The following is a 14,391-nucleotide window of genomic DNA, read 5'->3' on the forward strand; positions in this document are numbered from 1 at the left end:
AGAGAAGGGGTCCAGGATCACCCAGTGAGTTTTGTGGCTGAATGAGGACTTGAACTCGGATCTCCCTGGGTTCTCCCAACAATCTAACTACGATGCCACACTGGCTCTCTTCTTTTGTGCTCAGCCTGCTGCATGCAGCATATAAAGGTAGAGTGTGCCGTCAAGTCGGTGTCGACCTGTGGTGCCCACAGAGCCCTGTGGTTGTCTTTGGTAGAATACAGGAGGGGTTGACCATTGCCTCCTCCTTCACAGTGTGAGATGATGCCTTTCAGCATCTTCCTCTATCAATGCTGTCCGATATAGGTGTTTCCTATAGTCTGGGAAACAAACCAGCAGGGATTCGAACCGGCAACCTCTGGCTTGCTAGTCAAGTCTTTTCCCCGCTGCACCCTGATGAAAGTCATACGTTGAATGGATCTGGCTGTTGGGTTCTTCTTCTTTTCTCTGAGATTGCCAGGTTGTGTCCTCATGACCATCCATTACCTTAATTCTCCTTGAAACTTTAACCCCGCGCTTAGCTGGCATCTGAGGTTACACGCTACCTTATGTCACAGCAAACAGGAAACTAATTACATGTCATCTATTTGTACCCGACGCCTTTGCAAGGTGGAAAAGTAGAATTGGACTCTCCTTCGTTCAGCCAAGGAGGACGGCAGTCTTTTAACAAAGTCTTGCAGATGAAGCCTAGAGTAGAAACATAGGAAGCTGCCATATACTGAGTCAGACCATTGGTCTATCTAGCTCAGTATTGTCTTCACAGACTGGCAACAGCTTCTCCAAGGTTGCAGGCAGGAGTCTCTCTCAGCCCTATCTTGGAGATGCTGCCGGGGGTGGGGGGTGGGACTTGGAACCTAGATGCTCTTCCCAGAGTGGCTCCATCCCCTGAGGGGAATATCTTCCAGTGCTCACATATAGTCTCCCAGTCAAATGCAAACCAGGGTGGACCCTGCTTAGCAAAGGGGGCAATTCATGCTTGCTACCACAAGTCCAGCTTTCATAGGAAGCTGCCATATACTGAGTCAGACCCTTGGTCCATCTAGTTCAGTATTGTCTTCAGAGACTGGCTGCGGCTTCTCCAAGGTTGCAGGCAGGCGTCTCTCCCAGCCCTATCTTGGAGAAGCCAGGGAGGGAACTTGGAACCTTCTGATGCTCTTCCCAGAGTGGCCCCATCCCCTGAGGGGAAGATCTTACAGTGTTCACACATCAAGTCTCCCATTCAAATACAACCAGGGCAGACCCTGCTTAGCTAAGGGGACACGTCCTGCTTGCTACCACCAGACCAGCTCTCCTCTCCTGGCCTTTAGAGCCAGCCTCCAAAATTTCCTAGCCGCACCTCTGCTTGGCCCATGAGGACCCTGAGCGAGGCAAGCAGCAGATCCACGTCGGTCACTCACAACTGATCCTTGCAAGCTTGCAAAGTGTGCAAGGGAGGGCGCTTGCCAGCCAGCACCCCGCTCTTGTCCCCATCGGCGTTCCTTGCAAAGCTTAGGCAGCCTGCACCGCGCCCCAAGAGCGCTTCCCAGAGAAGGGCAGCCTGTACCCGCCGGCGCCCGAACCGCCGGGTCTCCCCGAAGAGCCGCCTCCCGAGCTCCCGCCTCGACACACCCACACTGCCGTGCGCGCGTGCCCGTGCGCGAGCGCTCTCAGCCCCGCGCAACGCCTCCGTCCGCTTCCCTCGAGCAGCGCGAGCGAGGCGCAGCCAGAGAAAAGGCTCTAGAGCGGGGCGGGCGCGATCGGCGCCGTCGGGGCCCCCGCTCGGCTGGAGAGCGCAGCCGGGCAGTGCGCACGCACTCCCCCCCCGCCCCTCTCCCTCCCCGCCCTGCCACCCGATCTCTGCCATCTGATCTCTCGCCTCCGACAGCAGGCTCGCGCCCGCCGGGGCCCAGCGCGCCCCCGCGAGGAAGCCTCCTCCCTCCCGCCTCCTCCTCCTGCTCCTCCTAGCCGAAGCGGCGGCTGCAGCAGCTGCGCTCCCCTCCGCGCGGCCTCGACCATGTGGCCATGCCTCCCGCTCTCCCGCCGCCGCTGCTGCCGCTGCTGCTGGGCGCGCTCTCCCTGCTGCCCCTGGGCCGCCTCTGCCCGGCGGGCTGCAGCTGCCTCGACTCGCACACCATCGACTGCCGGGCGCGGGGGCTGCCCAGCGTGCCGGCCGCCTTCCCGCTGGACGTGCGGAGGTTGCTGCTGGCCGACAACCGCATCCAGGCCCTGCCGGCGGACTTCTTCCTCTTCTACGGCGACCTGGTCTACCTGGACGTCAGCAACAACTCCATCGCCCGCCTGGAGGGCGGCACCTTCGGCAGCTCCAGCAAGCTGGTCTTCCTCGACCTGAGCTACAACAACCTGACGCAGCTGGACGGCGGCGTCTTCCGGGCGGCCGAGCGCCTCATCAAGCTCAGCCTGGGCAACAACCGCCTGGCGCAGGTGGACGAGGCGGCCTTCCAGAGCCTGGAGCAGCTGCAGGTGCTGGAGCTGCAGGACAACAGCCTGCAGGCGCTCAGCGTGGCCGCCTTCGAGGGGCTGCCCAGCCTGCGCGCCGTCCGCCTGGAGGGCAACCCGTGGCGCTGCGATTGCGACTTCGCCGCCCTCTTCCGCTGGCTGGAGGAGAACGAAGCCAAGCTCCTGAGAGGTAAGCGGGCGGCCGAGCGCCCCGGGGGCTCTGCGGGGCAGATCCTGCCGCTGTGGGTTAGGAAGCTGCCAGAAACTGAGTCCAGCCCTGCCTCCATCTAGCTCAGGATTGCCGGACTCGGACTGGCAGCGGCTTCTCCAGCCGTGGGCGGAGCCACTCTGGGACGAGCACTGAGGTTCCGAGGTTCCTCCTTGGCAGCATCCATCCATCTTATTTGTGTATTATTTCTCTGTGTAAACCACCCTGAGTCATTTCTGGAAGGGCGGTATAGAAATCGAATGAATGAATGCATGAATCTCCAAGATCGGGCTGAGAGAGATTCCTGCCTGCAGCCTTGGAGAAGCCGCTGCCAGTCTGTGAAGACAGTACTGAGCTAGATGGACCAAGGGTCTGACTCAGTATGTGGCAGCTTCCTATGTCCCTAAAGTTGCAGGCAGGAATCTCTCTCAGCCCTACGGTATGCTTTGGTAGTTTGTTGGTTCAATAACAAAATCTTGTCCTATTTAAAAAATAAATAAATCTTGTCCTGTCTGGGAGATGCTGCCAGGGAGGAACTTGGAACCTCAGATGCTCTTCCCAGAGCCGCTCCATCCCCTGAGGGGAATAATATCTTACAGCGCTCACACTTCTAGTCTCTCATTCAAATGCAAACCAGAGTGGACCCTGCTTAGCAAAGGGGACAAGTCCTTCTTGCTACGACAAAACCAGCTCTCCTCCTATAGATCAGCTCTCCTGCTATAGACCAGTTTAACTACACATTGTGTAGAGAAGTTCTTCCTTTTCTCTCTCCTGAATCTCCCCGCGTTTAGCTTCAGCAGGTGGCCCATAGGAAGCTGCCATATACTGAGTCAGGCCCTTGGTCCATCTAGCTCAGGATCGTCCACACAGATTGGCAGCGGCTTCTCCAAGGTTGCAGGCAGGAATCTCTCTCAGCCCTACTTTGGAGATGCTGCCAGGGATGGGACTGGGAATCTTCTGCTTTTCCCGGAGCGGCTCCATCCCCTGAGGGGAAGATCTTCCAGTGCTCACACATCAAGTCTCCCATTCAGATGCAACCAGGGCAGACCCTGCTTAGCAAAGGAGGCAAGTTATGCTTGCTACCACAAGACCAGCTCTCCTCTTATAGAACAGCTCTCCTCCTATTCCTCCCAGGGTTCGAATATTATGAGATAGAGAGAGAAACCTATCTGTATTCACTTTATCTATGTTGTGCATCGTTTTATGCATCTGGGGTGTGTGCATAAAATATTGAACCTGGGGCCTTGTGCATGCAAAGCAAATGTTCTTCCCCTGAGTATTGGTCCCCAGGCTAAAGAAATCTTCTCTTCTCCAAACGGAACATACCCGGCTCCTTTAACCTGTCCTCATTGATGCTGTTTAGTCTGATCAGCAGCTGCAACTTTGAACCTGAGGCTGGTTCAAGGCGGATCTCTCGTTCCCGAGCCTTCAAAATCTCTCATCATGAGAGTTTTTGAGCTCTGTGAGAAAACCTTCCCAGGGAGACAGGAAACCTTGTCTAAGAGGATAACCCAGCATGGAGCTTCTTGCAGCCGAGCCTGAATAAATCGGCGTTCTCCTGAAATCACCCTTTTCTGTGCCAAATCCTTTCTGACGATGTGCTGGGAATGCCCAGTTTTCATTCTGCCTCAGGACACGGGGAGGGCTGGAAAGCTTTTCCCATTACAAAGTCTAAGTTAGTCATGGCCAAGTCCCACGATTTTCACTGGCTGACATGAGAGCGAAAGTAGCCCTGTGGAGACACACAAAGATGTGCGCTTAACTGCTTGGTTGTCTTTCTCCACAGCCCCAACCGGCGCAGTGAGGAGGGCCTCATTCTCCCCGCTCTTTCCTCCCTCCTGATTGAGTTTTCACATGCAGGAATCTGTCCCTGAGGGTCATGCAGCCCTCGGGGACAGATGCCGGGAGTTTATATCGCCACCTGGACGCTCTCCAGATTCCACTCTGCAGCGGTGTCACAGCAGATCTTGGAAGTGTGCTTCCACATTTCCTGTGTTGTGACACCGCAGTCCCTACTCAGACAGCAGGGTGCCGTTCACATTTCTGATGTCTTGTTTCGATTGTAATTGCTATATAGTGCTATGACGTTGTGTATCCGGCGTAAAAGGTTGCTGGTTTTTTGGGTTGTTTCTGCGAGACTGCTAACCCTGCTGGTATGTTTCAAATGCGATCAGGGGTGCATAACTCAAATGTCACAGTGGGCCAGAAACAATCTTGACTTGATGTGTGGGGGGCTGAGGTCAATTTTTGGTGCATTGATTATTACAGTGAAATTAATTATAAAGATATTGAGGCTATTCTCACGATGAGGGGGAAATGGGCTAGAGGAGACCAGTCTGGTTTCCCCCCCCATCGTGAAAACCACTGGGCTCGCGGGCTCGCCCAGTGGTTCTCTGGTGGCTAGCCCGCCAAAGTAGCCTTCCTCTTAAAAAGGGAAATTCGGCCACCCAGCAACAAGCAACTGCTCGTCTGTGGGGAGAGCGGGCTAAGTGGAAAGCGAGCTAACTTCTCGTAAGGAGAGCCTCATTAATTAAAGCATTTGCTAGTTACTTGTGGGTCTTTCCCACAGGGGCCCACACTTTTAACCAAGGATAATGGCCTAAAATTGTCCTTACTCAGATGGGCACCTGACTGTGCCAGCCCCACAGAAACCCATGTTCTTTGTGGCTCCTGCTGTTGCTGGCTACCTGTGGGCCAGCAAAAATGTCCCCCACGGGCCAGATTTGGCCCACGGGCCTTATGTTGTGCAGGCCTGATCTGGATCGACCAAGAGGTGTAACAGCACTTGGGGCGTGGAACTATTCCAGGAACATTTTTGCGTCCTGCAGTGATGGGGATTAACTGGGCAAAGAGGCACCTTTTAACATGGTGATTCTCTTTATTTAGCAGGGGGAGAGTAACTGGCTCTATCCACCACCAGCACAGGACCTCCAGTGACTGTTGCTGGGGTCTCTCTTATGTTTCTTTTTAGATTTTGAGCCCTTTGGGGACAGGGAGCCATCTTATTTGTTTATTATTTCTCTGTGTAAACCGGCCTGAGCCATTTTTGGAAGGGCGGTATAGAAATTGAATGAATAAATAAAATAATAAATAAAGCTTGAGGTTTTCAAACCGAGGCTGGACAGGTATCTTCCAGGGACACCAAGGAGCTTCCTGCACTAAGCAGGCAGGGGACCTCTCAGGTCCCCACCAACTCTACCGCCCAGTGATGGTGAAATTCAGAAAGGAGCTGGCTGTTGCCTAAAGCAATATTTGAGACCAGCGTGGAGAGTCCTGATCTGGTGAGACATCTTGGGAATTCCATGGTGAGTTGAAAAGAATGTCCAGAACATTGAAATGGCCCAAGGGTTTGGAACTCTGGGTGTGGTGCTGCTGAAGGCACATCTCTAGGACGACATCATGCATTTTCTTGCCACTTTGGGTCAGCTAGTGGGAGACAGAAACTCAGAACAGCACATGGTCCTCCGCAAGATCCTCGGCACCTTCCTTTATGATCGGCCAGTCTTGTGAAGGATATCTGTTTCTGAAAGAGCTAGAAATCTTATTTTCCTTATGGGGGCCTCTGCTAACTGAGCAAAGAGGCACCTTTTCAAAGTGGTGATTCTCTTGTATTTAGCAGGGGGAAAGCAACTGGCCCTATCCATCCCCTGCACAGCATCTATCCAGTGGCTGTCTGCCTTATGTTTTCTTTTCAGATTGTGAGCGCTTTGGGGACAGACAGGGATTCATCTTATCTATCTATCTTTGTAAACCTCTTTGGACACTTTTGTTGGAAAGCGGTATATAAATTTTGTCCTATTTGTTCTTTGCACTGCTGCAGCCAGGGAGAAAACCAGTTAGCCAAGCTTTGCTCACAGCTCTTAGGGAGGTACTCTGCCTTTCCAGCACTGCTACCTGCCCCTAAGGTTTCATGTCCATTATTCTGTGTTCGCCTCCATCCAGGAATTGAAGGTGGCATATTGGACATACCTGTCACCAGTGAAAATAAGTGCATGCCTGTGAATATAATCCAGGATGAAAGAGAGGTGAGAGAAACCTCCTGTTTTCCCCAAAGCTGCAATCCTAAACACACACACACACACACACACACACACACACACACACACACACTGCACAGACCAGGATGGAAGCATTGGTTCTAGAGAAGTTTCTTGGGATTGTCTTAAAAAATCGTGATGGTTGGTTTCCAACAGGCTACAACAGACTAGGAATATAGGAAGCTGCCATATACGGAGTCAGACCATTGGTCCATCTAGCTACACAGACTGGCAGTGGCTTCTACACAGACTGGCAGTGGCTTCTCCAAGGCTGCAGGCAGGAATCTCTCTCAGCCCTCTCTTGGAGATGCTGCCAGGGAGGGAACTTGGAACCTTCTTCATGCAAACATGTTCTTCCCGGAGCGGCCCCATCCGCTGAGGAGAATACCTTACAGTGCTCACACATATACTCTCCCATTCAAATGCAAACCAGGGCAGACCTGGCTTAGCAAAAGGGATTGCAAGCAGATTCATGCTTGCTGCCACAAGACCAGATCTCCTCTCTTTATATGCACACTAAAACTAGCCGCTCCTGGGCTGTGGAATGCGCTCCCTGCAGAAATCCGTAATTTGAATTCATTATCAGCCTGCAGGAGAGCCCACAAAACCTGTCTGTCTGGCCTGGCCTCCCAGGGTTTTTAATTTCTCGTTCGTGTTTTTAATTTGCTGTAACCTGGTTTTCCAGGGGTTTTAAGCTGTTTTGAATGTTTTAACTGTTAGTTGTTGTACGGTGTGTTTATAGTCTCTGTTTCTAAGTGTTAATTGGTTTTAATTGTTTTGTTTTAATGAGCCATTTTTTGGAAGGGTGGTATAGAAATGGAATGAATGAAAGAGTAATGAATGTAGTATACAACAAGCAGAGATGATGCAGTATTGGTGGATCTCAAGCACGGCTTTATTTTGCTATGAAGCTGCCCAAAACATCAGTCCAGCTCTAGGGCCCTGTCCGAGGCCCCTTCTGCTGTGGGTCTGAGACCCCTTGCTGTCAGATGTACAGTGGGTGGTGTGAGAGACAGAGTTGCTTCTGCTGCGGGTCTCAGGATTTCGACTTGCCTCTCAGGAAGGGTCCACCTTGTCGTCTTCACAGTTCACTGTGGAACAGCCTGCAAAGACTGTTCCTTTCCAGAGGGATTTCCTGGAAGTTGCTGACAGTGTGCAGCGAAATCTCAGCATCCGCAAGCTGCCAGGAGGAGATCTGCTCTGCGCCTAAGATCCAGCCCTGGAGCTGTTGTGAAGCTCCTCAAAATAGGTGCTTTTGCAGCCCACTTCCACTGAAAACAATGCATATGGAGCAGGCCTGTTCAACTTTGGCCCTGCAGGGATTTGAACCGGCAACCTTCTGTTTGTTAGTCAAGCATTTCCCTACTGCATGTCATAGACCAGCATAGAGTATAAGGGTGATTACATGTTAAAAGTGAGAGTAGATAAACAGTGGTTACATATAAAGAGCCAGCGTGGTGTAGTGGTTAGAGTGCTGGACTAGGACCGGGGAGACCCGAGTTCAGATCCCCATTCAGACATTATACTTGCTGGGTGACTCTGGGCCAGTCGCTTCTTTCTCAGCCTAACCTGCTTCACAGGGTTGTTGTGAGGAGAAACTCAAGTATGTAGTACACCGCTCTGGGCTCTAAAACTGCTGGTTTTAAGCTGCTTTTTCTGAAAATGCTGGAGCAAATGGGAGAGGCACAGCGTGGTGTAGTGATTAGAGTGCTGGACTAGGACTGGGGAGACCCGAGTTCAAATCCCCATTCAGCCATAAAACTAGCTGGGTGACTCTGGGCCAGTCGCTTCTCTCTCAGCCTAACCTGCTTCACAGGGTTGTTGTGAAAGAGAAACTCAAGTATGTAGTACACCGCTCTGGGCTCCTTGGAGGAAGAGCGGGATATAAATGTAATTAATAATGATGATGATGATGATGATGATGATAAATATAAATATAAAACGGTGCATATTAAAACTAAAAAGACCAAATATACTAAAAATAGTAGACAATACCCCCAAAGCGTGAGTGCCTAAATGCCCATAAAAGTCATAAAAACGCATGAAAGGCATTAAAAGCAAGGGAGTTTAAAAATGGATGTAATAAAGTTAAAAGACATGAGAAGACCGAAATACATAAAAGCCTGAGTAATAAACCTGGAAAACAGCCAGATTAAAGGTTATAAGGAACAATAAAAAGGCAGGCCCGTGAGCAATTGCAAGGCCTGCCAAGTGTCACCGAGGGGCAGATTAAGGCTGATAGGACTCAATGCCTGTCATCCACCGATGAATGCTGATCGCAGCTGCACAGTACCTGAACATAAGAACAGCCCTGCTGGATCAGGCCCAAGGAGGCCCATCTAGTCCAGCATCCTGTTTTGCACAGTAGCCCACCAGATGACACTGGGAGCCTACGGGCAAGTTGTGAGGGCATGCCCTCTCTCCTGCTGTTACTCCCCTGCAACTGGTACTCAGAGGCATCCTGCCTTTGAGGCTGGAGTTGGCCTTTAGCCCTCCGACTAGTAGCCGTTGATAGACCTCTCCTCCAGGAAGTGATCCAAACCCTTCTTAAAGCCATCCAGGTTGTTGGCTGTCGCCACATCTCATGGCAGAGAATTCCACAATACCACCTGGCAGCGCTATATGTGATGGCAGGCTTAGAGTCCAAGAGTAGCAAGGAGCTGTAGAATTGGCTCGTACGGCCTGGATACTTGCTTAGCCATGGAAGGATGAGGGAGGCGCCAATGTCTCTATAGAGCAAGCAGTAGAGGAGAACATGCTCAGTAGCTTCGATCTGCCCTAGGCCACAGGGGATCTTGACCATAGTCCTGGTGACCCTTGATTTTTTTCTGCATGAAGGAAACCCAAATGTGTGTCTCATGCTTTCTAGATGGACCCAGGCTCTCTGTGCTCAAGATGTCTTTGGGAGATTTCCCCTCTTGGCTTGGGACAAGCTGAGTCCACGCTGTTACCACACTCATGTGCCTTTGCTTGGCATGGGGAGAACCTTTGTCCATGGATTCAGCTGAGGACAGAACGTCTCTTTGGCCTTACCTGGGTAAACAGCTCTTGAGATGTTGAGAGGAGGGATGGTGGAGGGGGAACCATAAGGAGGTCAAGGATGAGAGAAAGGAGACACCGCCGTCACACTTCAAGGGCTACTTAAACTCTAATTAAAAGTCATGTTAAAAATGCATTAGCCATTAGTAAACAAGGTCACTCTTGCAGTTACTCAAGACGTGTCGATCTAAAATGGTCACCTCTACAAAACACTTACTTAAGAATAGCTACTTGAATTGGTACCTCTCTGTTCCCGTTGAACCCATTGCCTGTCCACAAAAGAGAGAGAACCTGCCTTTGTTTTCCCCCAAAAAGTCACTCTACCTGTTACGGCATCTTCCATTTCGGCCTTCCCCAGATTAGCTCCCCAAGTTTCTTCCTGCATTAACACCTCTGAAAATTAGCAGCTCTTGGAAAGGGCAAATTTGATCTCCAGTCCACAGATGAAAATAACCAATTCCAACATTTGAAACCAAGGAGACCTTCATGGCCAGCATGGAGTAATGTAATGGTTAGAGTGTTGGACTAGGACCAGGAAGAGCTCAAATCCCCAATCAGCCATGAAGCTCACTGAAGCTGAACTCTGTCACGTGTCTCTCGGCCTAACCTACCTCACAGAGTTGTTGTGTGGATCATGTACCCTGCTCTGGGCTCCTTGTAGGAAGAGCGAGCTTTAACAGTTAGTTTAGGTCTAGTTTTGGTCTAGTTTTGGTCTAGTTTAGTTAAAGGCCTCTTGATGTTCCCTGCGGCCATTGTGTGAGGCATGTTTTGGATGTCCCTGTGGGTAGAGAGCACACACCTTCCAACACCAGAATCTATAAAAGCATGCATGGTGCGGAGAAAGTTGATAGAGAGCAGTTTTTCTTCCTCTCACATAATCAGGGGTCATCCCATGAAATTGATTGCCAAGAAATTTAGGACCAAGAAAAGGAAGTACTTTTTCACACAACACATAATCAACTTGTGGAATTCTCTGCCACAAGATGTGGTGACAGCCAGCAACCTGGATGGCTATAATAGGCGTTTGGAGGAACGGTCATGGAGGAAAGGTCTATCAATGGCTACTAGTAGGAGGGCTATAGGCCACCTGCAGCCTCAGAGGCAGGATGCCTCTGGATACCAGTTGCAGGGGAGTAACAGCAGGAGAGAGGGCATGCCCTCATCTCTTGCCTGTGGGCTTCTCGGACTGGTGGGCCACTGTGTGAAACAGGGTGGTGTACTGGATGGACCTTGGGCCTGTTCCAGCCGGGCTGTTCTTATGTTCACTTTGCAAATTAAAATAGGATCATATTTGTAATGGCCTAATTCTCATCCCAAGGATGACTGCCCAAGCCATCCTTTGACCCACTGGTGAAGACTGGATCCCACCCGCTAGATACGATTCACTGCATAGTGCCTTCATGTCGGGCACCCATTTGCAAGCAGGTGCACTAGAGAGAGGATGCGTCTGGCCACCCACTTGGAGATTCCATTTCTAGGGACTCCCAAGGAGGGAGCTGACGGTGACAACTCTTGTAACTTGTGGTGGGGGTAGGGGTGGTGATGGAAGAAAGCATTCCCAAGAAGGAACAAAATTGGGACACTGTTTTACCAGGGACAGAAACCAGAAAACAGGGCCTCTCCCCGGTGAGTAGAGGCAGTTGAAGTCAGTGCCTGGACTCTGATGAGTCTTGGCAAGTGAGGCTGGTGAATCAGGAGGAAGGGAGGGAGGGAGAGGTGGACTTCCCTCCTTTGCTCTCACTGCAGCCAGAGCACTAGGGATGTACGAACCGGCTTGACCTCGAACCGGTTTGCCATTGAATTGGTTCGGTCCGAGGGCGTGCCCTCGAGCCAAAACCGGGCCCAGTTCAACTCGAGGTCGATCTGAACTGTCATAGACTCACAGGCAGCACAAAAGGGAAAAGGAAAGGAAATGAACATTTAAAAAACAACAACATCCAAAACACAGGAAGCCCAGGACCATGAGACCCAGGACTGGCTAAGTCACCTGTATAAAACCACCATGCCCCCTGGCTTTGGGATGCTCTCCTGGCTGGGATCCACTCCTTTTGTGGGGGGAAGTAAAGATGTGGTTCTTCACCCAGGCTTTTGAATGAAAGTATTGTTTTTACTGCTGCTGCTGCTTTATGTTGTTGAGGAGGGCTGGTCTGGTGGTAGCGAGCATGACTTGTCCCCTTAGCTAAGCAGGGTCTGCCCTGGTTGCATATGGATGGGAGACTAGAAGTGTGAGCAGCACTGGAAGAGATTCCCCTTAGTAGGGGATGGAGCCGCTCTGGGAAGAGCAGAAGGTCCCAAGTTCCCTCCCTGGCAGCATCTCCAAGAGAGGGCTGAGAGAGATTCCTGCCTGCAACCTTGGAGAAGCCGCTGCCAGTCTGTGAAGACAATGCTGAGCTAGATGGACCAATGGTCTGACTCCGTATATGGCAGCGGCCCTGTGCTTTTCCTGACTTCCAATTCCAGGGGTGGGAGGAAAATGCCGGTTTCAGGTGAGCCCTGCAGAGCAAGTGCGTCTCTGGCCATTTTAAGCACTCCCTGGCATTCTGGGCTGCAGGCTACAGTCTCGAACCGTCTCCTGTTTACTGCTTGTGTGGTGGTTTCGCTGCCAGCGACATCTCCTTTCTTCCTTGCCTACCATCAGGGATGTCTGAGCTGCAATAATACGCCGAGAGAGAGAGAGAGAGACTTTGGCGGTGGGTGAGAGACGAAATGGCACTCAGCTCCTGCCTGCAGCTACCCGAATGGGGCGGGGGGGGGAACATTGCAGGCCTGAGTGCCTGCTGCAAAAGGGAACCCAAACTCCGTGCACGGACGGCTAAATGGAGCGGATGGATGTCTTGGGGTTATGCTTGCCCATTGTTCGCCGACGTTATCCTTAGAGGGTGCTGAGGTGGCGGCAGGTTGGAAACAAGGCCCTTGGTCTGGGTCTCAAAGATCTGATCCAGCACTGATCTCATGAAAGAGCGAGGGAGAAAGCAAGCCCACTCAGCCGGGGGGCTGCAAACCGGGAGGGGCCGAGGAGGGGCGCAGGAAAGAGGTGGACTAGCCCCCACCCCGATGCTGGCGTGAGGAAGGGCGGGTACTGACAAGGCCCCTGGCCAGAGGGGCAGTGATCTGTAGGGGTGGGCACAAAACCGCTTGGCCTGGTTCGGCTCGAGTCCGAACCAGACGTGAATAGAACCGGGCATGTTCATGGAGGAGGGGGTCTATCAACTTCATGGAGGAGAGGGCTATCGACGGCTACTAGTCAGAGGGCCACCTCCAGTCTCAAAGGCAGGATGCCTCTGAGTACTAGTTGCAGGGGAGTCACAGCAGGAGAGAGGGCATGCCCTCAACTCCTGCTGTAGGCTTCCAGCGGCATCCGGTGGGCCACTGTCCGAAACAGGATGCTGGACTAGATGGGCTTCCTTGGGCTTGATCCAGCAAGGCTGTTCTTATGTTCAGTTTCCCCCCGCCCGCGAACAGACCCCCTGGCTTGGCTCAAATTCTAGCCAGTTTGGAGTTTCTAACATCAAAATAATTTTTTTTCTAACACTCATTGCTTCCAGGGGGCACTGCCGCGGTCTCCAGCAGTTCCCCCTCCCCCATCAGCCTCCCACCAGTCTCAAAATGGCCCGGTTCGAGCCATTTTTGGCCCATTTGGGGCCTCTCTGAACTGGCAGTGGCCATTTTGAAGGCTGTTGCACATGCACCTGGGCCCTCTGTGTGACTGGAGTTTAAAGTGGTTCCTTTTTAAAAACACACACACGTTAGAACCCCTGAACCAGCCCGAAGCCAGCTGGGGGTGGTGGTGGTGGTTAAAGCCCGTACAAAAGTAAACCTGATGCAATTGTCCGTGTGGTTGCATTAAGATTCTTTCTGTGTGATGTGTTGTCAGTTTGGAGGAGATCACGGGCACATCAGTAAAACACCGTATGAAGCTTAATATATGCACACATACAATGCACACAAGCGTGCATGGACATTAATAAAATGCTGCTCAGATAGATCCGGCTTGCAGTCACAGTAAGAGATTGAGTTTGCAGCGTTTGATGGATGTGCATGTTTGATGGGTGGGATCTGCTGGCGCCCCAAAAATCTGCCGCTTGAGGTGACCACATCACCTTGCCTCATGAACGGGCCGCCCCTGTGTAGAAGGGAGAAAGTCTTGAAAAACTGGAAACGGCATGTGCTCAGTGCTCTGGACCAGTATTCCCTCTAACAGGGATTCCCAGAGGTTGTTGACTACAACTCCCATAAACCTCCAGCACAAGAAATTGCAGCCGGGTATTCTGGAAGTTGTAGTCAACAACATCTGGGAATCCCAGTTAGAAAGACACAATTCAGGACACAATTCAGAAATGCAAAATGGAGCGGTGGAGTTGTGATGCATCACTTCCACTTTGGAAGCAAGTCCAGGTCATCCAGAACTCCAACAACCAGGAAGTAATTTGAAAGGCGACTCTTCCTTTTATTTTTTTTTCAATTGTACAATTAGTTGGGATGAGCCTGCCCCTGGTTTTCCATGATCTTCAGTGCCAGTCTCAGATGTCAACAGTTAGCATTATGTTGTTCTACTGCAACTCTAACGAGGTTTAGAAAATCTAATTACAAGGAATGCTGGTGCTAAGTAAAGCAAAGCATCTGAGAAATGAAAGATAAGCCAGTGCAGAGACACCAAGATTTTGGAGGCCCCTT

General features: G+C 51.5%; 1 protein-coding gene across 1 annotated transcript in view; it reads left to right on the top strand.

The window, feature by feature from the left end:
* The first annotated feature begins 1,565 nt into the window (after nt 1-1,565).
* The window catches only part of LRRC38 (leucine rich repeat containing 38), a 29,060-nt gene continuing 16,234 nt past the window's right edge, over nt 1,566-14,391 (top strand). Inside the window, 2 exon segments of the mRNA XM_053281283.1 lie at nt 1,566-2,015; nt 2,018-2,623. Of these exon segments, the coding sequence (XP_053137258.1) occupies nt 1,991-2,015; nt 2,018-2,623 (631 nt within the window). The 5' untranslated portion in view covers nt 1,566-1,990.

The sequence above is a fragment of the Hemicordylus capensis genome, chromosome 16, assembly GCF_027244095.1.
Source record: "Hemicordylus capensis ecotype Gifberg chromosome 16, rHemCap1.1.pri, whole genome shotgun sequence".
In the NCBI taxonomy this organism is placed as follows: Eukaryota; Metazoa; Chordata; class Lepidosauria; order Squamata; family Cordylidae; genus Hemicordylus; species Hemicordylus capensis.